Here is a 26,518-nt window from a genome sequence, read left to right on the forward strand (position 1 = left end):
CTGGTTATATTCAAAATCACCATGATGTAGCTGTAACGGTATTAAAAACTCCATACTCATCGGGAAGAAGGAGGCGGGAACCGGCGCACAATCAAAACATAATTTTAATATTCAAAAAACACAAAACAGCGCACCAGCCCCTCGCGGACGACTGGTGCGCGCACATAAAATGCAAACATAAAATAATGTCCCAGGCCTGGTCTTCTCTCGTCCTTCACTATAGTCGCTCCAGTTTTATATCCTTCCATCTCCTACGTGGGACTCAAGACCGGCGGTGGGGCGCAGGTGCAGCTCATCTCCAATCACTACACCTGGCCTCACTCCTCGTTCCCATGCCTCTCGGCCCCGCCCCACTCGCCACATACCCCCATCGCCCCTCGCAGGCCGGGGGGTACCCTCGAGACTGCGCTCTACTCCCCGCCCCTTCCCTCCGGGGGGGACCGCTCACGGGGACCTGCAGGTACCTGGGGGTAGGACAGACGAGCCGAGAGAAAAGGAGATGGAAGGAGGAGCGACAGGGACGAGAGAGGGGAGAGAGGAAAAAAAAAAAAAAAAAATTGCGGTTCCCAGACGCACTGCTGCTCGGCCCTCCACCAGCTGGGTGATCTCCTCCGCGGTGCCTGGAGGTGGCACTGGACGGCCCTCGGCGGACGGCACGACACTCCTCTGCCACGCGATGGACGGCGACGGCTCCTCCGATTTTGGGCAGCGGCAGGAGTCCCCCGTTCCCTGCCCTTCCGGATTCCATCATGGAGGCGGCAGGCTCCGGCCCCCTGGCGAATGGCGCCGACTCCTCCGCTCCCTCACGGACGGCAGCCGCCCCTCCATATCGTGGGCGGCCGGCAGCGAGCTCGCCCGTCCCCGGCAACTCGCTCCAGCCCACCACCTCGAGCGTCCATGGCGGCACATACTTCGCCTGCTCGAGGGCACCGCGGATTCACCACAGCGGCGAGGGATCTTCAGCAGCGCGTCCCTCCTTCTCCCGGGTTTCGGCACCACTGGCGAACGATATTAAAAACTCCATACTCATCGGGAAGAAGGAGGCGGGAACCGGCGCACAATCAAAACATAATTTTAATATTCAAAAAACACAAAACAGCGCACCAGCCCCTCGCGGACGACTGGTGCGCGCAAATAAAAAGCAAACATAAAATAATGTCCCAGGCCTGGTCCTCTCTCGTCCTTTACTATAGTCGCTCCAGTTTTATATCCTTCCATCTCCTACGTGGGACTCAAGACTGGCGGTGGGCCGCAGGTGCAGCTCATCTCCAATCACTACACCTGGCCTCACTCCTCGTTCCCAGTGACAACAACAGTCTTACATATACAGGTGCATCTCAAAAAATTTGAATACCATGGAAATTTTCTTTATTTTTTGGGAATTTAATTTAGGTTCAGGTAAGGTCAGTTGGCTGGCTAATCAGTGCTGTGCCTGAACGCGTTCATTGAACGATAGTTCATGAACGCGTTCATATTTTGGGCAAATGTGAACTGAACGTGCTGTATTAATGCCTGAAAACTTTACTGTCAACTCGTTCATTCTGGTGTCTGTGAACGGCACGCTCTCTCAGGTTAACTTCGTTCAATAGGGTGCCAGATTTCTATAGAGCCTTCCAGGCGAAAATCCGGCTAAAACAAACCGTAAACGGGTCTTAATATGTAACGGAAAAACACCCAATCTGGCAACACCAGCCACCAGTGTCGTACAGCCGTCCGCCGCATGCTTGACGTGTCATCAAGAAAAACATTTAAAAAAAAAAATTAAAAGCATGGAGGCGACAGCAGCATGTAGCAAGAAGGCGTATGATCATTTGAAAGAATTTTATGATGTTTATGACAAGTTCGGTGCAAATAGGAGACAAAGTATTAAAGCAACAATAGGGAAATGCTGTCCCCTCAATGCTTATGTAAACCCTGGTTGGATAAGGATTTAAAATTGGATATGAAGATGAAATCTGACGCATAGCTTCATTGTTAAAACTGATAAAATAATTGTTCTGTTCTGTGATTCTGTATGGCCTGTGGCAATAATTTTGAAAAATAATAACTCGCAGCAACATATGGAAAAAAAGAACTATGAACTAGTCCATTTTTGGAACTTAGTGAACTTAGTTCAAAATGTTGTAGTTTGAACTATGAACTGAACTAGTTCATTTTAAAATTTGTGAATTGAATTGAACTAGTTCATGCAGAAAGTGAACTTTCCCAACACTGTGGCTAATCAAGCACAGTACTATCTTGTAATCACTTGGAAGTGGTTTTGGCACCGTGGGCAGATGCTTAAGACCTGATGGAAAAGGAAATCAAAATCTCCATAAAGCTTGTCAGCAGATGGAAGCATAAAGTGTTTTGACTTTGAACTTGAAAAAACACAAAGGAGTAATACAAGTAGATGTCACGGCACCCCAAATCATCAGAAACTTCACACTGGACTTTGGATTCTGTGCCTCTCCAGTCTTCCTACAGACCTTGATTTCCAAATCAAATGCTAAATTTAATTTCATCTGAAAAGACAACTGTGGACCACTGAGCAACAGTCCAGTTATTTTTCTCCTTGCAGGTGAAATGCTTCTGACATTTTTTTTCTGGTTCAGGCAGGGGCGATTCTAAGATTTTCATTTTAGGGGGGCTCAGCCCCCAATAAGGGTATGATTAAAAAATATTATTTGACTATTAGGGTAGGGTTGTATACTACTAACCTTATTGCAATCCACTATTCCATTGTATTTCCTGTATTGTATATATGGGAGTAGGAGTACTGACTGAGCCATATACAACACAGTAAAAAAAAACTAATACAGTTTTTTAGATGTGACCAGTCACTGGAAAATTTTGAATTGGGAATGTAGATTTATTTATTTTTTTTACAATAAAGACTAACTGATTCAGTATTAGGACATTCATGTTTATCCTTTGATGATACCACTGCTTTTTCTTATGAAATGTACGTGGAAATCGGCAGAATATTAAAACAACATAAGGGTTCAATGACTGCAATGAATTTTGGGAACACAGTGGTATTGTGTGTGTGTGTGTGTGTGTGTGTGAGGCTGTCTGTTCTATTCTCACCTGACTGTTGCTCATTTGCAGACCTACTCCCGCACAACAAAAAAATGTTGTATATCCATCTACAATGAAATATAAATTATTATATTTTATTATTATTATTATTATTATTATTATTATTATTATTATTATTATTATTATAAATGTTTAGCTTTTTAGCCTTTATAATCAACAATATGGTTGGTTATACATCAAGTCAGCCCCTGAAAATTTATTTCATTTCAAATCATTTAACTAACCAGCTAATATTCATTAAGAATATAGACAAAACATGAATTAATGTAATTGTCTATTGGCAATATGTTTAATCTGTTCTATATTTATTTCAATTTATTAAAAATAACACCATTATCAATTTGCCACTTCTATAACTCAATTACTTAAAAAAAAAAAAAAAAATCACAGATCCCTTTACTCTTACTCTAATATATGTATCATGATACACTAATGATTCATTATTACTTAATACAAAATTATATTTAATAATAGAAAACAAAATATCTCCACATGATGTTTCTCTCTCTGTGCCATTTAGTACTTTCAGACAATGATGTGTGTCGTTAATAATTTCTTTTGCATGGCTGCATAATGTAATGCCGAAATACACAATAATATGTTTTCAATTTTAAAAAGTAAATTAAAATAAATCATGATCGTTTTCTAAAGTATGTTTTCATGGGTGTTAATCGCTTCATTTTTGTTGGAAGAAAAAACAACTGTCACACTGTGATAAAGGCTGAAGGTGAACGCAGCGAAGACGTATTGGTATTGGATGCGAGAACACACACACGCACACACACACACACACACACACACACGCACACACACAGACACACCTTGTACTCTCTGATGTTCGCTCTGCTCGGCGCCACTGTGGATTGAAAAACGCGCTGAATCCATGCAGACTCAGATAAGGGGAGGAGCCGGAACTTGATGCAGCTTGCCACCGTTTCAAATGAGATTTTAAAGGGGACTGAAGCGATCACTAATTAATTAATCAAATAATTTTTTAGGGGGGCTGGGCATAAGTTTAGGGGGGCTGAAGCTCTTGGAATATTTCACTTTGTGTTCAATGAATCTAGAATATAAAAAAGTATGCTTTTTTAAATTCAATTACAAAAAAATATGACTTTTTCCATTATAATCTCATTTTTTGAGATGCACATGTACAGCTAAATGTCTCTCTGTGTAGATGGGCCCTAAGAGATGCACAACAGATCTGCTGTGGCTTTGTTTGAATTATTTTAATTTGCATAATTGAGCAAAACAGACAATATTGTTTCCAAAATTTCATAATTTAACTATTGTATAAAAATATTACAATATCACATATGCTATTGTGCAGATATTCAGGAAAAAAAAAAAAACAGCACATGTGATATTGCCAAACTATATCATATATAAACCCATACACATTTTCCATAATTAATCATATCAATTAAAATTTTAAATATACAGTAAATAGACATAATTACTTTTATGTGGTGTTGCATCTGATTAAACGTTTAGAGATTATTAAAATGTGTATTTGAAGTGTCAGTTTTTACATTATGATTAGTCAAAACTGAACACACACACACACACACACACACTAATACAATAAGAGAGAGAATAGCCTTAACATTACCTGTGTGTTACGAAAAGAATGATAAACGTCATGCTCTGTTTAAGGCTAGAATTTCATTTATGTTTTTAAAATATTACTGACCTTTGTGGATGAGTTCTAAGATTCGATGCCGTCATTCCGATATCTTTAATTGTTTTCCCACATTCACTGCATCTAGCTGATCTTCATGATCCTGATTCTAACACACTATTGAAACCAAATGTAAGGAAATTTGACATTGTGGTTCCCGCCATATTTCATAACCTTCTGACATTTTGGAATGCATGGACATACGTCATCAAATACTATGATAAGAATCCCACCTACATCAACATACAGGGAAATACATGGTACAGATATTGTTAAAGCATTAGTAAATTTTAATTTCTTTCTTTACGAGATTAGTAGTTAAGGATAAAAGACTTGAGTAAAAGACTCAAATCTGAAGTAATTTCAAGTCAATTCTGGAGTCGAGTCTGAAGTCTATTAAAATGAGACTGGAGTCTGAGTCACTAACTCAAGGTCCCATCTCTGGCTAACAATGTTTTATCAGTGCATATTTTCCTTCTGATTCAGATTAGATGACTTTTCACTGAGAAAGCAATATTTTGGATAGATGACTATGTCAATTTTGGCTGGAAATAACTTTCTGAGATTAAAAACATCATAATGATTGATTAATTGATGAACTTGTGGATTATTTTAATGTGTATGTCAGCTATCTGGACTCTCATTTTGATGGCACCCATTCACTGCAGAAGATCCATTAGTGAGCGAGTGATGTAATGCTAGACTTCACCAAATCTTTTCCAATTAAAAAACATATCTACATCTGGGATGGCTACACTCTAAAAAACGCTGGGTTGTTTTTTCAACCCAACTGCTGGGTTGAGGCCATTGGATAGGACTTTGGGATGTTTTAACCCAAGTTTGGGTTGAAAATAACTCTCTTTTTTAACCCAGCGGGGGTGGGTTGAGGACGCGGACGTGAAGGAGAGCACGCACGTCACGTCAAAATCGTACGTCTCCAGTGCGAGCGGCCGCCATTTTCTCAGCGTGATAGAAGCGAGAAGCGAGTGAAAGACTATGGTAAGTAACGTTAAATATTCAAAATGTAAAGTTATCTTTTATTGTTTACCCGGTTGTATGAAAGGCGGAAGGTTTTATGAAAGGCGGAAACAAAGGAGCTTAACGTTATATATATATAAAAAAAACGGACGCGGTTTTCGCCTCAGACACGGAGGTCTTAACTGCCTCATGTAACGGTACTGAACGGAGGATGTACTTTTAATATAACGTCTGTGAATGTATTTTGTCATATTTACATAAGATTTTACATTATCTGTTCTCTTTGAGGCGTTAACAGACGGTTATGGTCACGGTTACGCTCATGTGAATTTGTCTTTTTTTTTTCGCGGTTAAACTGAATGTATGTTTGTCTCCTAAAGGAAACGGCATTGTGTAGTAAAGACGAGCGTAATTATTTTGAGGCTGTTGAAGTGGTTACTGTTAAAAGTATGTTTTACATGTAATATTTCAGACTTGTCCAGCTCCTGTCTTCATTGTCCTCACGCTGAGAGTTAAAGACACAGAAGCTGTTTGTGTGAGGAGTCACCTGTGTGAGGATGAGGAGGAGGTGTTCTTCTGAAGAGAGGGACAGACGGTTTAAGGAGAGAAAACTTCAGAATAACATCAAGTTATCTTTATTTTTACTAAGACTAAAATAATGTGTGTGTTTTTTTTAGATGTTGAAATCCAGAGACAAGATAACTTCATTCTTTTGAGACTGATGTAAGTTAAATTATTATTACTTTTTTTTTTTAGAAAATTAATGTTTCTGTTGTGTCCTGCCTGTTAACTTCACATTTTGATGCAAAAACAGTGTGATTTTATATATGTATGTATGTATGTATATGTTAATATTTCATTGAAACCATTGATGCCCCTCGTTGCAGAACTCAAACTAACTGGAGTTAAGGACACACAAGTCTGCTTGTGTGAGGAGGTGGTTTTCTCAGCTTCTTCTGAAGAGAGGGAAAGATCGTTTAAGGCAAGTAAACTTCATAATTTCATGTTATCAGTTGTTGTTTTTTTACTAAGAGTAAAATAATGTTTGTTTTTTGTTTTTGTAGATGTTAAAAGCAAGAGACATGGGAGAGCATCATTCCTTTGAGATTTTATGTTAGTTATTTTTAGAAAATAAATTTTTCTGTTGTCTCCTGCCAGTTTACTTCACATTTTGATGCAACAACAGTGTGATTACGTGCTCATTTCATTAAGTCCATTGATGTCTGTGTTTTTTATTGCAGAACTCAAACCAAGTTTGGAGTTGTCTTGTCTGATTTGGAGGGTCATTATTCTTGGTCTTCGCTCTTAAAGGTAAAGTTCACACAAAAAATAATTTACTTGCCCTCAAGTCATTCCAAACCTATAAGACTTTTGTCTGTCTTTACAACATAAATTAATATATTTTTAGTTTTCTCATAATATTTGTTAATCCATTTATAGTTTAGATAATCAGTATTTTCAAGCTTCATAAATATAGAGTTATTGTAGAAGTAAATTCTGATATTTATATATGAATACATCTTAAATTATATGATAGCAAACATGTATGTTCAAAATAAAATACTGGTCTCCCAGACCAGCAATGGAGGACACAAAAAGAGAATATTAAATATATTCATACGTTTTCCAAAAAATGAGCAGATTTTGTATGAGTCTGGAAAAACATGAGGAGAGTAAATTATAAACATTTTAATTATTTGGTGAACTAACGGTTTGAAGAGCAGCCCTCCATGTACGTGAATATTGTGAGGTATGTGAATGTCATGTCTGTTTTAATGTTTCAGTAAAGAAGCTTTCTGAAAGCAATATTCAAACAATATCGCCTGCCCTCACAGTAGTGCTGTCATTATAGCATTCTGGAGCGCTGTGGTGGACTGAGACATTAAACAACCGCACAAAGTGTTGAAACTTTAAAACCGATTATTTACCTATCCTTACGGATGTGAATACACCTCTACCCGAAAATGGATAGTTTAATTAAATGTTTAATTTTTTCAAATGTGTTTCTCTTAGGCCACTGATGAAGAACAGGCGGTGACTGGATGAATCCTGGTCAGAGAGGAGAATCTTCTTTCCCCTAAACTGATGCAGCGGTGGTTTTAAAGGAGGACGCTGCCCTGGATGATGTAGAAGATGTCAGATGCTGTGCAGATGGGGTTTCTTCATGACTACATCAGTTATGCTAAAGAGATCATGAAAATTGACCGTGATGCATGATCTGTATTCATGGACTATGAAACAAACTGTAAGTGTATAATTTGTTAAAAAAAAAAAAAGTTAAATGCTTTTTCTGTGTTGTTTAGTAGAAGAGTTTACACTCTGTCATTCATACACCTGCTCACATTCTTTCACACACACACACACACACATGCGTCTGTTAAATGATATAATATCAAAGTTAATGTTGTGATTTATTTGTGTACTGTCATGCCAGAATAGTTGGGAAAAAACCTAACTAATTGTAAATTTATTGTATGTGTTTTCGTATATTTTTATACAATATATACAATTGAACAAAGTCCAATTTGATCTTAAGTTATATTCATCAAATGTTCAATGCTTTGTTTATGAACTCTGTAGCTGTTAATGCCATCCTTTTCTGCATTTCTTCTAACATGTTACTTTTTGACTTTTCTCTTGTTTTTAATAAATATTTTCCTTTTGGTAATTATTATTTGTGTGTAAAAGTGATATTTAAAATGAACAACATTTGTAGGTTTAATGCCTAGCTCAATTTGGGTTAATTTTAACGTAGAAATGCATTGTTTCCCCACATGGCTGCACTCTGCGAGTTTATTTTCTGCCAGCAGGAGGCGCTAAGAGCGGGAGAGGTAGGTTTCTCCGGTAACGGCTGCAGAGCGGTGCTGAGCTCACAAACGCTGCCTTATCAAGCACATGCGAAATGATATCGAACATTTTCTAAATACAGTAGTTTTCCTTCTGAAATACAGTGATTAAAAAAAAACACCCGCTCTGTTTTTTAAACCCTGCAATATAGTCATTTTAAACCATAAAAAAGGCAACCCAGCAGGCTGGGTTAAATATGATAACCCAACTGGTTGGGTTAAAACAACCCAGCGCTGGGTTCGTCCCTTTTTGACCCAGCGCTGGGTTGTCAAAATAACCCAAATTGGGTTGTTTTCAACCCAGCAGTTTTTAGAGTGTAGAGGGTGAGTAAATTTTCATTTCTAGCTGAAATACTCTGTTAAGCAATGCATAAAAAAAAAACATATGAATGACACTGGGCATTGCTGATGAAGAAAAAAAAATACAAATTCATACTGAGTGTGTATAATATAAAAAATTCACAGACTAGAGGGCAAACTTGCTGTCCCTGTCTGTCCTCTCCATGAGTCAGCACAACCCTAAAATGGCTTGACTTTCAAAGCTGTGACCACTCTCTCCAAGCACAGTAAAATATAATCATCAATCACGCTAAAGGAGAGAGTAGGGTGGCATTTCTCTCCCTGGTAATTTTTCCCTCAGTGAATGGCATGCTTTTAAGATTTTTATGCTTGATAATGGCCACTGATTGCTCTTCTCTGAAAGCATGCACAATTATCTCAGAGACATACTTTTTCACTGTCCCTAGCTGGTTTGTGGATAAATGGAAATTGAATTGTTCTGATTGCACAAGAAGACACACAGAAACACAGTGTGCTAGATTTGTTCATGTCTCTGTTTATTCTGGATTCTGGTAAAAGCAATGAAAAGACAGGTTGCTGAGAGAAGGCAGAGGTGCTTTAGTCAGATTAGAGGCACTACTACATTTTACCTCATTTTACCCACAATTCCCAATGGGTTTTATCTGTCTGCATTATATTATGGCAGCACTCTGAGAGAAAGGCAATTTTTGAATCTACATGTATCAAAAATCACTGTTTCAAATACAAATAGTAGACTTTGTTTGTCATTCTATATAGAGGTGGATGCAGTATGTCGTCAATCAGCGTTAAATGCTTTGTGGATGAGAAGCAAATTAATAACTTGTCTGAAGCATTCAAAGGTGATAAACAGAAATTACAACATTATGTGATAAATCTCATGAAGCATTTATGCAATATGCAGATGGAGTCCTTTCACCCACTGAATCACTTGAAGAAATAAAGGACAAAATCTGGAACATGTAAGCGAATTAAAGTGTACCAAAGATCATATTAGCAAACAGACTCCCCAGCACCACCTGCTTAGATCTACTATGGGGATCTTCCTCTCTCTAGCAGCAGCAGCATGTTTCCTTTTAATCTTCCCTTTAAAGTCTACTTGCTCCACAGCAGCTGCGTAGCATATCATGTCCACCAAGAACAAAGCTATGCAAATTCTGTTTACATTTACAAGATTTTACTATCTATCCTGAATGTTGTCATGACTGAAATAAATAGTTTAATGCATTCAATTAATTAATTATGAGAAAATAACGTGATGAAAATATTTTATTAAATATTTTGTTAAAACAACCGCCCCACCCTATTGACTGTTGACATGTTGAAGGGCAACAGCTATGTATTTCATACATGCACTTATGTGCCCCTAAAATTCAAGATATTGGGCCAAAAAATGCCGTTGTATGAGTATTTTGCCTCATATTCCTCTCATATGATAAGCAATAACATTAGCAACGAGAGCAATATCACAAAAGATATTGAAAATAAGAAGGTAATATTGTGTTATATATAATATATTACCTATTACCTATTAAAGCCACAAAACTTTTGTGCATCTCCGAGCAACACAACATTTCTGAATAAATCCATGTTTTGAATGAATCCAGTGAACCAATGATTCAGTGGCCCATTCATAAAGAGAGCCATCTACTTCATTCCTGAATTAACAAATTGTTTGAACAAACTGAATGAATGAATGAATGAAGATTGTTTTCATTTCGCACGTTTCCATTCATTGAGATAATTGTTTCATTCTTTTCAGGTGTGTGTCATTATTTAACCTAGTCTGCTTGTGCATTTAAGTTGCTCTTTGTATTTCATCGTGTCCATGTGTGTTTCTCAACACAGTAATCTGACCGAAGTCCAGACCTATAAAGTGAATTAAGCTGCAAGATTTACATGGTGTGTTTTTCAGTTTTCAGTGTTTTTTGTTTGGTTTTAGTCTATGGGTCACTTTGCCCCTGTCCATCTGCACTGCATTGAGAAAGGGAACTGCTCCCCTCAAGGAGTATGTTGAGGAATTCCTTGGTCTCACCGATCAGACCACCTTCCCGGATGTCTAACTGTTCACACCTGACTGAACACTGTCACTCGTGTGCAGCTGTCCTCGAGGGAGCATTGTCAACTACGATGAGTGGGTGCTAGTTTCCTGTGGATCAGCCTTCACCAGCCCCACTCCAGACCCAGTGCCCAGCCAGTCACCACCCCGCTGCATGTAGTGTCTGCCTGAGCCCACCGCAGAGAGATAGCCAGAGCCCCACAATGACGGAAAAGCCATCGCAAGAAGTGACTGAGTCTGCCATTGCCCTGCAGCCTGAGCCGATTACAGTATCTGACTAGGTGTGTGACCTTGCAACACCGCATGTGCTGGAGGGTAATCTCGTGGAATTCGAGGGCATGGATGCGAGCCCCATCTACCCTCCTGCCACTGAGAGTGTTTCCTGGACTTGGATACTGTTTTTTTAGACTTAGAGACCTTGCTACTCCTAAGCCTGCCTAATTCTGTTCATCTGTGTGATTCGCTGGTCCTTCCAGCATCCATCTTCCGCCTTCTCTCCAAGATGCTTTAAAATACTTTTTATTTTTGTTTGGATTTGGAAATCTCCCTCGGTCACTCCAGCTCAACCTCTGGCCTTCACCTGCACCTCCTGGATTTTTTTTGTCATTCCCCTATCGAACCCCCCCCCACAGCCCCCCCCCCCCCCCCCCCCCCCCCCCCCGCATCTCTCTGTCTACATGCCTGCCCTTTTGTATCTCTTTGCCATCTCCTCATCCTCCTTGTTGCCTCATCCTTCTCTCTACAGTGCCAGGTCTCACCTTCTGGGAGGGGGGCGAACCTTAAGAACTTTAAGACACCCTATTCCTATCAGTTTCCTATTTAGAGTATCATTTTATAAAAAAAAAAAATATATATATATATATGTATATATATATATATATATATATATATATATATATATATATATATATAAATATTTGCATATTAATTAAAAAAATCATTTATCAAAATAATTAAAGGGATAGTTCGCCATGCTTAGTATAAAATCTCCTTTGGAAGGCCGTTGAGATAAAGGATAAACGAGAGCATGTTGCAGGTATTTTTGCAGTAGGCCAAGGTCTGAAGGGCTTCAAACAGCATCGTGTGAGGGCTCTTTTGTCCTTCTGTATCCAAAGGGAATGAGGCTTTGCTGATGGAGCACCTCAGAATTTGAAACAGATTACATTTTCTAGTCTGAAATAAAAATAGCTAACGTTACCTACAATGGAAAGTAATGTCAGCACACACTGCTTTCTTAAGCGACTGTCTAGGACTGCTGGAGCATAATTGATTAAAGTGATTTTACAATATTCCTATTTCTTATCAAAATGGGTTTTACTCGAACAGTGACTCAGATTATCAGATTTGGATTGTTGACTTGCTATGCAGTTAGTTAGTAACATAGCAAGGTGAAAGAAACACTAAGTAGGATTTGCAGGGTTGCAAATTAGATACAAAAATACTTTGTGCAAGCATGCATACCACAGTAATTTGGTGTTAACTTCAGCATTGATGCCAGATTTCTTTGCACTCTCTATGAACTGACAGACAGACATTACTATTTCTTTAGGAACCAGCATGCACAATCTTAAGAAAAACCGCACCAGATTTGGGCTCAAAACCTTTTTTATAAGGTCCCTTAAAGAAATATTTTTTTGAAAGTACTACAGAATATTGAACCATAATAGTGTTATAAAGAACTTTTTGTTATAAACACTTTTTTAAGTGGTTTATTTGGTTTGTTTGTTTTTGTTTTTACTCCTGTCTGTCTGCCTGTTTGTATAACAATACTTTGTTGACTATTAGTCTAACTCCGAGAGAGAGAGAGAGAGAGAGAGAGATTGTGCTCTAACAAGTTATTAGTTAATACATTGCTAAATGGTAATTGATGCTGAACATGAATAAATACACACACACACACACACACACACACACACACACACACACACACACACACACATATATATATATATATACACACACAATATTTTATAGTATCTTTACATCCATTTTTTGGTGTAATTGAGCGCCAGTTTCTATCTTCAGATGATGGGTTTGTTAGGTTTGACAACATCTGTCTAGATCAGGAATAGGTAATGTTGGTCCTGGAGTGTCAATGTCCTGCAGAGACTCCAACCCTGAAAAAAATAAACCCACCTGCCTGAAGCTGACAGGGATAGAGTGGGATATATAAGCACATGACAAGGAAGCTAGTTTAAACAGTCCTTTTAATAGTAATCCACAGGAGAACAGGTATACCAACACACAACATGGGCAAACATGAACCAACAATGGATATACCTAAAGAGGGACCTTAAATAATGAGATTAATGAAGGGAAGACAGCTACATGTGGTAAACAACTAAGGGAACACATGAGGAACTGGTATATAACTGTGACCGTAGCCTTACGTTGCATTCCAAATGGGATATATCCCCCTCCGAAGGGCACTTCGGAGTGAAAACAATCATGGCCGCCATACTGAAGGGTCGTTCTAAACCGAAGTGCTCAAAACTGGCCACTTCAAATGGCCCTTCGGAATAAAGGATATTGAAGATTACTACTGATGGACACTTCAGGCAGCCCGTGATCCTTTGCACAATTGTTTGGCATCAAAGAGTTTGACTTCTCCTATAAATGTATGTATAGTATTTTTTATATACTACTGTAATATTTATACGAGTTAGATTTGTTACATTGTTATGTTCAAAACGACATTGTACTTCAACAAAAATAATTTTTCAGTCCATTCAAATGTTTCAAATACATAGACAATATATATTAGAAATACATGTTACATTATATAAATATTCATTATATTTGATTAAATATTATATTGGAAGATAAAATGTATAGACATTTTAAGTATGATATAAAGTACCTGTTGAGAGTGTGTTGACACTCAGTGTATAACATATGAATGTTCTATGCATATACTCAAACTACCCACTACTTTTGCCAAAATGTATACGAAAGCATGTATACGGTTTCCCACAATCCACTGCAGCCAAACTGACTTTCTATCTCCAGAAATACACAGGAACCATTGATTTTCAATCACCACAGTAAAATATTTATGTATAATGACCATTAAAATGTTTAATTTATATTGACATCTCTGCTAGTTTTGTGTATCTCATATGAATCCACAATTCATGCCCTCTTATTCGATGTCCTTGGAAAGTAGCTATATAATAAGCAGGATAATGTACAGTTAGAAAATTATAATTGAAAAATAAACCCTGAAGCTGAGGTGCTGAATAGTCATTACATGCTAGTTTCACATACATTTTTTTTTTTAATAGCGCCAATATTCAGTGTGTACAATGTACATTCTGATATCCATCGTTTCACTAGCAGTTGATTTTTCCTTTCTTGCTTTCCCAAACATCTCCCTTTGATACGAGTGCACTCCACTGAAATGGGGCACCCTTGAACAAATGTTTGCACCAGGAAATGAATGACATTTCGGTTCATTTGAGCCAGTGTACTCTCCAATCAATGTCATCACAGCAGAACAAATTAAAACATTTCGATGATCATTTGAGAGTAAATGTTAGCACTCCGGAGACTAAAAAAACAGAGAGACAAAAGTTAATACTGTCGAATGGCAGGGCTGCTCTAGTTTCGGGAAACCGTGAGTGTCCGTAGGAGGATTGGCAGGCAGAAAAGAGGGATAAAAGCAGGCAGTCACACATTCACACATACATACACACATACTTGAGACTTTTTAAAACCACCTACTACTCATTTCAGTGCGCATGTTACCCACGGTAGAGCAGCGACTGTCAAACATTGAGTCTGACAAGGGTAAATTATACAGGAGTAAATATCAGTGCAGTGTGATTGCTAATGCATGCCACGGTCAACAATGACAATAAACTGTGATAACAGCAATTCTTCTCATGCAGAAAATTTTGGTTTTAATTTAACAACTGCCACTTAAGTATATAGTAGTAATTGTTTTTAATTGCACCGTTCTGATCTGGGAAACCGTCCAAGCTGGTTGTCCTTGGTTGTCCTTTTGCTTTCAGACATCTTCAGGGGAGTGAGTTTTATGTGTCGCGTGCTGTTTCCAAGTCTCCAAGTCTGCATGTCATTGGCATGCCATTGTCATAGAAACTGCCGATTTTATTGAAGGGTTACTCAGAATTGACTCAAAACAAGGCCTAATTGTATTTCTGCTTATAACTGTAGCCTGGTGCAATTTTAGATTTAAACTGATTGACTCTTTTCCTCCCATTCAAGCACCTCATAGAGCCACTTACCAGATTGTGCTTGACCAGATCTCCTGTTCACTTAACTGTGTGTTCAGACTGACAGCGATTAAATCACTCAAGGTCACCGAGTAGAGGCTAGTAGCCGTTCACACTCGATCGCTGTATCTGGTAGCGGATCGCTTTTTGCAATGTGACTGTATATATATATATATATATATATATATATATATATATATATATATATACTCTTTGAGAATAGAATAAAATATATTAAAAAAGAAAACATTATTTTACATTTTTATAATATTTCACAATATTACCGTTCCCTTGGAGTACCGATGGAACTCTATGCTGCATCATGACAACATGACACAGTGTCTTGTTCAAGGGTTCTATTCAGACCTCTGAAGAGTTCTTACTGTATTTTGACTAAATAAATGCAGCCTTGGTGAGACTTCTTACAAAAACATTACGTATAAAAACAAGGTTAGAAACACAAAGTCTTAATTATTCAAAACTATATAGTGTCAATTGTTCAACTTGAAATTGAAATGGAATCTGCAACAGTTGCTCATGTTTCTGGGAATTGCCAATTCTCATTGAAAATGAATGACTTCATGTGGCTTCAAATGGCTGTTGGATTGAACGCTCCTTTAAAAGTAAGCAATACATTGATAGTGAGTCCTGTCTGTGCTATAATGACAGCTTCATCTTCCTCCCCACAGTGAGAGCCGAGTGCACCTGCTGGAGTGAAGCATATATCGGGCATCCTTGATAGCTTCTCCCGCTCAGCCTAACAATACACTCGACACAATCTTGACATCGTCCCTCTGGCTTCAAAGTGAAGTCCTGACCTCTTAGATTGTCATGTTTTTCTACAGACTGTGGTTGCTGACAATTGGCTGACTATAACAGTGCCTTCAAAATCCAGTTCTCATCTTGACAGGGCATTGGAAGTTTTGTCTTAATATAAATAGTAGTTGGGTACTTATATTATTGTTGTTGTAAGAGCTTTTAATTTAATGTAAAATTATGATAAAAATAATAAAAATACAGCATAGCTTTTCACCAATGCACTCTTATGTTTTGTACAAATCCTTAGTTTAGGATACTGTGCTGTTGTCCCCAACATAGATTTTAAAAGCAGGGTAGGTGGTTTGGCACATTCTAATAGCAATCACTACATTATGTGGTCTAAATGTATTTGTATGTATTTATATTGTCTTTGGAAGATGTAGGACCATAAAATGTTCGTCCAATCATATCCCTTGTCCTACCTACGGGACAACGTATGTATTTGCATTCCTTCATTCAACCTGTAGACTCCACGCAGATATAATACGACATCAGCCCGTTCCATTACTCTATTGCATACTGAGCAAGAATGGCAGGGGTTATTATTTTAATATTATGGTTTGTACTGTAATATTTTGTTTGAATGAGACATGAGCATATCATCAGTTAATGAGACATGAGGTAATCTGACAGTGGTGCATTCAACCCCCCACCAAAGCCGTCTCTCATTGTGTCATGTGTTTTGGAGGAGGTGTGGCTTTGGAGAGTGATTTCCAGGGAGGGTGGAATCTTATGCTTTAAAAACAAGCTTGCTATTGCTAGCCTCTTCGAAATCATTTACCCCATCTTTAAGGCTTCATTGCTTATTTAGCCTGTTCAACTAGGTTTAATATTGTTGCCAGTTGCTTTTGACATGCAAAAATATAGCCCGTGTAAAGTATATTTTTAACTATAGTTGTATTATATCCAATATTAAAGTTAATGTATCTCGAATGTAATAAATTGCAACTGCATCATTACAATGTGTAATAACAAATATATTACAGATCTATTAAAGTCATGACACAAGTTTCAACAGAAAAAAATGAAGTATATTTAGTTTAAAATAAATGCTTGTCAGCACATTCAACAGTACACTAGCTATATTTCAGAGATGTAATTAAGTACTAATTAAATATGCTTATTACTTGTGTTACGTAAGATGTAAGTTTTACTTTTAAGTTTTACTTAAGTGGGTCAAAAATCACTCTATTTAAACCCCAATACATTTTAATTTAATTGCACTTAAATTTATTCTTTCAAGAATAAGTGGTCTTTTTTTGAAGGTTGGCTAACCTGTGCCTACGTTTTTTTTTTTTTTTTTTTTTTTTTTTACAAAGGTATAATTAATTAAATACTAAGAACTTTAAAAAAATAGTTTGTTGTGTATTTGTTTGTGTGCTCTGAATTAGGGTAAGGGTTAGAGTAAAGGTTAGGTGTCTGCTTGTGACTGAACCAAGTCAGTGTTTACATGCCTGGGTACATTTATTATTTTATCCTTATTTTAAATCTTATGTACTACACAGGCCACATATATTAAATTCCCTTTCAGACTTTATAGGGTCTCATGTTTGGGTGTTCTTAAGAGGTTCCGATAAGCTTTAGTCATAGAGACATAAGAGTTATGAAAGATCTTCATACAAACTTCTGCACTTCATCTGCTCCTCAGTCTGGTTCAGCGTGTAAATCGGTCTTGCCAAGAATTGGGCCTTTTTTTATTTCTCAGCATGATTTTTTTTTTTTTTTTTTCATTTATATTCTTTATGTGTATGTGTAGGTGTGGCAGTGTGGAGGAAGTGTGGAGGTGTTGCCCTGTGCCCGTATCGCCCATATTGAGCGCGCCCACAAACCCTACACTGAAGATCTCACTGCCCATGTGCGCAGAAATGCTCTGAGAGTGGCTGAAGTGTGGATGGATGAGTTTAAAAGCCACGTCTACATGGCCTGGAACATTCCACAAGAGGTGAGTTCTATTATGTCAGCTACTGTACATACTGCTGGAAAGTCATGTTGACATTTACATTCACTTAAGTAGCAGTTGCTTTTATCCAACATGTCTTATAAATGAGCAATGCAAAACTAAATTTATTCAAAAGAGTCAAAGGAGATAAATTTGCAATTCAAGATTTAGGGGTTAAGATTCATAGGAGTATTGTTTATATTGTAATTAATTTGTGTCAATAATCAAACATGCATGTAAGAGTTGTCTATTTAGAGGTTTTAGTGGTCTATTTAGTGGTAACACTACAAGTTTGATTCCATTGACTTTCATATATATATATATATATATATATATATATATATATATATTAGGGCTGTCAAAAATAGCGCGTTAACGACATTAATTAGTTGTTTGTCGTTAATTACGTCAAATTTTTTAACGCATTTCACGCATGCGCAGTGTGACATATTATTCAGGTCAGCAAAGTCTCGTCGATCTCTGAATTCTCAAGATAGTAAAAAAACAGCAGCGAGCGCCGCGACGAAAACACTGAAGAAGCTTAAGGTTTTGCCCCAGTTACTCTCAAATACATTAATGCCAAGCTCGATAAACAGAGACGACTTTGGTAGTTGATACACTGGAGCTTCTTCCTGTTCTAGCGTCCTGTGTTTCACACTGCGCATGCGCAGAACGCCTACATGCAATACAGCGAAAATTACAGCTGTTTGGAAAAGCATATGCATTTTTACTTGGTTTTACTGGCACTTGAAGCCTTCAGAACGTGAAAATATCGATCCTAAAGTATTGTGGCAGAGCAAATGAACACCTATCAAAAACAAGAGTGCCCAGAGTGCAGAGGGCACATGTTTGTGTTTCTGAGTTCATTCTTTCGAGTTTCTCTATGCATAATTTCATAGATATGTGGCTATATTTAACCACTGGTTCACCTAAAACTCTTACACTATCTGTAGTTAAATGGCATGGTTTGATATAGTGCTCAGGTAAAATTTATCTAAGTAAATGTTAAACTTTTGAAATTCAGAAAAAAAGAACCACATATTGATTAATCAATACATGAAAATTATGTATCTGTGTCCTGTTATTTATCTTTTGGTATGCATTTCAGAAAAAAAAATGGTTACGATTCAGGTTTAATTGCAAATAGTGATTAATCCTGATTAATTTGATTAAAAATTTTAATCATTTGACAGCCCTTATATATATATATATATATATATACATATATATATATATATATATATATATATATATATATATATATATATATATATATATATATATATATATATATATATATATATATATATATATATATATGTACAGGTGCTGGTCATATAATTAGAATATAATTAAACAGTTGATTTATTTCACTAATTCCATTCAAAAGTGAAACTTGTATATTATATTTATTGGTTACACACAGACTGATATATTTCAAAAATTTAATTTTGATGAGTATAACAGACAACTAAGGAAAATCCCAAAATTAGTATATCAGAAAATTAGAATATTGTGAAAATAATCAGCTAATTAACTCAAAACACCTGCAAAAGCCTTTAACTGGTCTCTCAGTCTAGTTCCGTAGGCTACACAATCATGGGGAAGACTGCTGACTTGACAGTTTCCAACAGAAGACCATTGACAACTTGCACAAGGAGGGCAAGACACAAAAGGTCATTGCAAAAGAGGTTTTCTGTTCACAGAGCTCTGTGTCCAAGCACATTAATAGAGAGGTGAAGGGAATGAAAAGATGTGGTAGAAAAAAGTGTACAAGCAATAGGGATAACCGCACCCTGCAGAGGATTGTGAAACAAAACCCATTCAAAAATTTGGGGGATATTCACAAAGAGTGGACTGCAGCTGGAGTCAGTGCTTCAAGAACCACTACACACAGACGTATGCAAGCCATGGGTTTCAGCTGTCGCATTTTTTGTGTCAAGCCACCCTTGAACAACAGACAGCATCAGAAGTGTCTAGCTTCAAAAAGGACTGGACTGCTCTGAGTGGTCCAAAGTTATGTTCTCTGATGAAAGTCAATTTTGCATTTCCTTTGGATATCAGGGTCCCAGACTCTGGAGGAAGAGAGGAGAGGCACACAATCCACATTGCTTTAGGTCAAGTGTAAAGTTTCCACAGTCAGTGATTTGGGGTTTGGGGTGCCATGTCATCTGCTGATGTTGGTCCACTGTGTTTTCTGTGGTCCAAGGTCAATGCAGCCATATACCAGAACTTTATGGACAAACTTCATAGAGATGCAGATTTTATTTTCAAAAAAAGGACTTGGCTCCTGCACATAGTGCCAAAGCTACCAGTACCTGGTTTAAGGACCATGGTATCCCTGTTCTTAATTGGCCAGCAAACTTGCCTGACCTTAATCCCATTGAAAATCTATGGGGTATTGTGAAGAGGAAGATGAGATATGCCAGACCCAACAATGCAGAAGAGCTGAAGGCCCCTATCAGAGCAACCTGGGCTCTCATAACACCTGAGCAGTGCCACAGACTGATCGACTCCATGCCACGCCGCATTGCTGCAGGCAAAAGGAGCCCAAACTAAGTATTGAGTGCTGCACATGCTCATACTTTTCATGTTCATACTTTTCAGTTGGCCAAGATTTCTAAAAATCCTTTATTTGTATTGGTCTTGAGTAATATTCTAATTTTCTGAGTTACTGAATTTGGGATTTTCCTTAGTTGTCAGTTACAATCATCAAAATAAAAATAAAAATAAACATTTGAAATGTATCAACATGTGTGTAATGAATGAATATAATATAAGTTTCTCTTTTTGAATGGAGTTAGTGAAATAAATCAACTTTTTGATGATATTCTAATTATATGACCAGTACCTGTATATATGCAGGGGGACTGGAGATGGAATTTTTGGTGAATTATGCCTTGTGATTGATATGTGACTGATATGTCATGGTGTGACGTTTTAGGTAAAAAAAATAAAACCTGCAAACAGTAAATCTGCAGTGTTGCAGTAAAGTGGAGTAGATTGCATATTTTTACATTCTGGGTATATTATTTGCTGAAATACACTTTGTAATGGACTGGCCATGACAATGAGGTTGTAGATTCAAGTGCAAGCTTTATTAAACTGATCTTAGTCGAGACCCAGAAGGGTGTAACATTATATATGGCTGTTGCAGTGTTTGTAGGTAATTAATGTGTCAGGTTTATGGTCTCATCAGCTTCCAGCTATTTATTTTTAGCTGTACAAAACAGCCTGCTTCTGCACAAAAAAAAAAAAAAAAAAAAATAGTGGATATGATTGTTCTGGTGACATTTGCAGTATTCCACCATCAAGGAACAGTGAACATGAATGTTCTGAAAAGTGCCTCATTGTGATAATGGCACAAGCTCCGCTCATTCAAAGACCCCAGCAGTCTCAGAGGAAGCATAGACATATAAAAGTGAGTGTGTGTAGGAGGGTGCAGATTTTATATGGCAGCATCAGTTGCTTGAATCTGATGTGGGTAGAAATTGGCATCTGGTGTAGCGAGACAAAGGTGTGAAGGGAGCCCTTTTGGGTTCAGTGAAGACAGGTTATGCTGCAGTATTCTGGATCATTATACAGTAGGTCTTTTTACGACATGCTGGACGGTCAGGCAATTTACACTTATATATCCTTATTAATTAATAATTCAAGATAATTGTAAAAATAGCATGAGTTATTAATTGAAATGTTTAATTGATTGTTGGTAAGATAATTTTTCTTAAATGGATCTATGATAAACTGCTGTCAACCGTTTCAGAAAGGCACATGGTGATATTTGATTTTCTTTCACTGGAATATATTAGCTGTAGGTCAAAAGAGAAAATGGATGTTATCAGACATGGAACCTATTTATGATTCCAAAATAGATGCAAGTATGAGGATTAGGGCTGGGCGATATATCTAACGATATGATCATGCGCATCTAGTCAGTAAATCAGGTTCCGTGATGACAGCTAAATCGCCATCACCTGCTTTTGAATGGAGCAGCATTTAATAGACAGATCTGTAGATCCCTGACAAGCTACGCAATATCGCGTTCATTATCGAAGGTGATTCATCGGGGATAATGAACGCGATATTGCGTAGCTTGTCATTGATCTACGGCTCTGTTTATTAAAAGCTACTCCAATTACACGCAGGTGAAGGCGATTTTAGCGGTAATAATGGAAGCAGCTTTACTGTTTATATGCGCATGATCATATCATTAGATATATCGCCCAGCCCTAATGAGGATTTTATTTTAATTATTTATTTTATTTATTTATTTATTTAGGGTATATGTATGTGTTGGAATGCACTTTTTGTGATCTGTAGTCATTGTTATTTTGCTTTGTTAAAATAAAGAATAAAAAAAATGTGTGCTCACATCTACTCACATACATACATGTTGTAAGAAAATGCTGTTATTAATTGTACTTTTATTTGTAACACATTAAATAAAATAATAATAATAATAATAATAATAATAATAATAATAATAATAATAATAATAATTACATTGATATTTCCTGAAAATAATATAAAAGTTCTCAAAGTCATTTAAAACCCACTTACTGGCTGAGCTTGAACAGAGCATTGGAACAGGAACAGGAACAGGAACAGGAGTGACCCATAAACACTCTGTTTCCGTTGTTGGAAATAAAGATTGTGCACCACAGTCAGTACTGTCCAGTAATACAGTATAAAACAGTCATACAATGCAAATTTGATTATAAAGACTGTAGAAAAGTTATTAGAATGCATAGAGAAATACAGTTGTTATTGTCTGCAGTCATTACCTCATTTATAGTTCTCCAGCCCTCAGCTCTGCCTCCAACCATATGTTACAGTGCTCCATTTATTTAGGGAGCTTTGGTCCTGCTTGTGCATTTATCAGTGAGACAGCAATTAAGATCTGGTGAAAGCGGAAGGCGTTGTGAGATTGCAACAGATTCCCAGACCCAAGCTGAATGTTGAGAGGAGGGAAAGGGAGAAAGGGAAGTGACTGTTGAAGCAGGAAGACATGACTCTAGTGTGCTGAGCAACATGAGATGTTCTTTTTTATTTCAAATCCAGTGGTATGGAGCTCAATGCGGTATTTAAATCACTGATATAATATGGCAATTCAGCCTGATTTTATATCTCCAGTCCAGTCTCCAGTAATCTCTTCCTTAATTTGTGAGGAGCAAAGGTTGTACAATATTATGATTATCGTTACGACTGAAAGTCATTGGTAGTTACAACATACAGTGAAAATATCATCAATTCTGTCATGATTAACTCACCCTTATGTCATTACAAACCTGTGTGCATTTATTCCTTCTGCTGAACAAAAAAGAAGATATTTTGAAGAATGTTAAGAGACATATTTTTGGCCCAACAGTAGAAGTCAATTGGAACCAAACCAAATTGGTAGATAAACCAAATTGTTTAGTTAGCAACATTCTTCAAAATATCTTATTCCATTTTGAGCGAAATATCCCTTTAAGAAACTGGAAAAAGACTGGAAATCATATTAAGGACATCGGAAAAACCTATAAATGTATTATAGTTCAAACTTATTTAGTTTGAAACATCTCAGTTTTAGAAAGGAAACTAAATAGCAGGCAATTTGTGTGGCTCAATCATTAATAAAATGAAAAACGGTCTCTATCTTTTTGCATTTGTTTGTGTGTTATCAGGACTCAGGGATAGACATCGGTGACATCACGGAACGGAAAGCACTGAGGAAAAAACTGCAGTGCAAGACCTTCCGCTGGTACCTAGTGAACATTTATCCTGAGATGAGGATGTATACAGACACCGTCGCATATGGAGTGGTGAGTATTTGTATTAAACCCAATGAAACGGAAGCAGGCATAAATGCTCAGCACATGAAAAGAGCAAATAAAGAGTTCAGATTCTGTGCAAATAACTGTATATCTTGTCAGATAGATTCATTTCCCAGCAGTGCAGTGTTATATGAAATCAAATTGTGTAATATAACCCTGCATGTGAAAAGATTAGGACAGTCAGAGCAGTGGCAGATGCAAGACAGTTTCTCTCCACATGGCTAATGCTTTAACCTTGGCTCCTGTGAGTGCTGAATAAGCTACAGCTCATATTGAATGCCCAGATATTGTACCATTGAGGCTGGATTTGAGAGCAGCGCTCGCCATGTGTGACACCCAATCTCCGTTTTGTCCAAGGCGCCTGAAAAGGATTTTCCATTTTGCTTGACAAAAGCAATCGAAGCGCGACTCACCCATACTGTTTACATTAGCCATGCAAGTCAAGTCCTAACAATCATTCACTTTTTATTCCCTAGTACTAGACTTAATAATAATACACTTGACTCTTCAGTATTGATGCAGAAACTGATGCAGGCTGTTCATTCTGTGCTTGATTTCATCATATGTGTTTTCATAGTTGCGATTTAAAAGGAAGAAACTGAGGAAAATAGGTCAGCCTTATTTAAATGAATTCGGGGAGTAAAGAGCTCAAAAATAGCTCTCGCCCTTATTACTTTACTCTGAGTGACTGCATTTGATGAGGCTGTCAATCATGTTGGCTGGAAATTCAGCACGCAGTGATAAAAGGCACAGCAGTTATTCAGCTGAATCCAACGGAAAATGCCAAAACAGAGATATGATCCATTGAAGTCCTCCGCAAGGAATTCGGTTGTCACCGATACAGCCATGTGTTTAAACATTATTTTCATTAGACGTAACAGTTGCAATACACTTTGAAGTCTACTGAGACAAGTAGTTTTTGAGGCTCTGCATGAAATGGTTTTACTAATAGAGTGTTTATACTCTGGAGGTAGAATCAGGTAAACAGAAAAGTAGCGAGTTTGAATTATTTGTGGAAGGCTTGACTATGGCTCTTTTACTTCACCAAGGACTTTGGGTGGAATATAATTTAGATGATTCATGAGTATGCAGTTGTAACAGTTGGGTACACTTATGAAAGTGAATTTTATAATTAGAACCTGTAATTAGGAAAGAGAAGTGAACCTCATTACGATGCAAGTAAGAAACACTGTTGAGTTTTATCTGCTGTATGCTGTTTGTGAAAGAGCAAAAAATGACATGCACTTCATTGAACACTTAATTCTGCTGATGCTAAACCGTCAGTTTTATTTTTCTCTCAGCTGAGAAACTCTCTGAAGACTGACTTGTGTCTCGACCAAGGGCCAGACTCTGACAACATTCCCATCCTTTACCTTTGTCACGGGATGACACCTCAGGTGAGTTGCCTGTCTCGCTCTGTTCACCTGCATCAGTGGAGTGACTGTGACATTGGTTCTCTTCTCTGTTGGTGTTTTATAAGGACTGTCAGTTAAATGCATCAGTGTGGTTAATTCCAAACAAAATGGCATAGTAAAAATGATATACATATATATATATATATATATATATATATATATATATATATATATATATATATATATATATATATATATATATATATATATATATATATATATATATATATATATATATACACACACACACACACACACACACGCACACACACACACACACACACATCCACACCACACACACACACACACACACACACACACACTGATGAGGAATTACAATATAACCAGTAATCTGTAATACCTCCGCGAGGCATTGATTCGACAAGGTGGCAATAGATCTCCTGGGGTATCTGGTACCATAATTTCAACATCAGGTCCTCCACTTCCCCTACATTGTGGAGTGATGGTGATGTAGCGTGAACCCACTTTTCAAAGTCAAACTACAAATGTTTGACTGGGTGAATTTGGAGGAAAATGCATTAATGGAAATTCACCATCATGTTCCTCAGACCACTCCTTGACATTTCTGGCATTATGGCACGGTACCTCACCCTGGTGGTAACAGCCATCACGGGCAGGGAACACAGCTGCCATTAATGGGTGCACTTGGTCCTTAACAATGTTTAGATAGCTGACAACTGTCATGAGTTGTGCTATTGCAATAATGTGGCCAAAAGTGTCCATCATCCATAGCATAACTGGCCTGTTTCTGCCCAACAGTGCATCCAGGTACCACAGCCTCTGTTGGTAATTGGCATATCTACAATTGGCCTTCTACATGATGTACCAAGAATCTTGATTCATCAGACCAGGCAATATTCGTCCAATCATCCACAGTGCAATCTCAATGATCTTGGGCCCATTTCATGCATTGTTGCCAATGACATACACAAAAGGCTGCAATGAACTGTGAGCTGTGACACACTGCCCTGGTCACCACTGTTGTGGCTGCTGGTGATTTGTCACACTGTGGCCCTGCTATCACTGTGAACAATGTCTACACACTACAATATGTGCACAATACACACTACAATACATACACACTACAGCAACATGCAAACAACCCTCATGACACGTTGACTCAGATACTGAAGTTCTGAGGTGCCATGCCATCACAATTTGTCTGATAAATCAGCAGCTTTTCCCATTCTGAAACTGAACACTCTACTGACCGAAAGCCGGTCCTCGGGTGGTACTGTACTGTATATATACTGCTCTGTGAACTGCACCTGCAGCACCATCCGGCTGCTCGGTGCAGTCATTGCTCTGGG

General features: G+C 37.6%; 1 protein-coding gene across 1 annotated transcript in view; it reads left to right on the forward strand.

Moving 5' to 3' along the window:
• Positions 1–26,518, forward strand: part of LOC113052395 (polypeptide N-acetylgalactosaminyltransferase 18-like) — a 72,039-nt gene that overhangs the window by 25,674 nt on the left and 19,847 nt on the right. The window contains exons 6-8 of the mRNA XM_026216842.1: positions 17,774–17,959; positions 23,623–23,760; positions 25,074–25,169. Coding sequence (XP_026072627.1) covers positions 17,774–17,959; positions 23,623–23,760; positions 25,074–25,169 — 420 coding nt within the window. The remainder of the gene's footprint in view (positions 1–17,773; positions 17,960–23,622; positions 23,761–25,073; positions 25,170–26,518) is intronic.

The sequence above is a fragment of the Carassius auratus genome, chromosome 32 (assembly GCF_003368295.1).
Source record: "Carassius auratus strain Wakin chromosome 32, ASM336829v1, whole genome shotgun sequence".
NCBI lineage: Eukaryota > Metazoa > Chordata > Actinopteri > Cypriniformes > Cyprinidae > Carassius > Carassius auratus.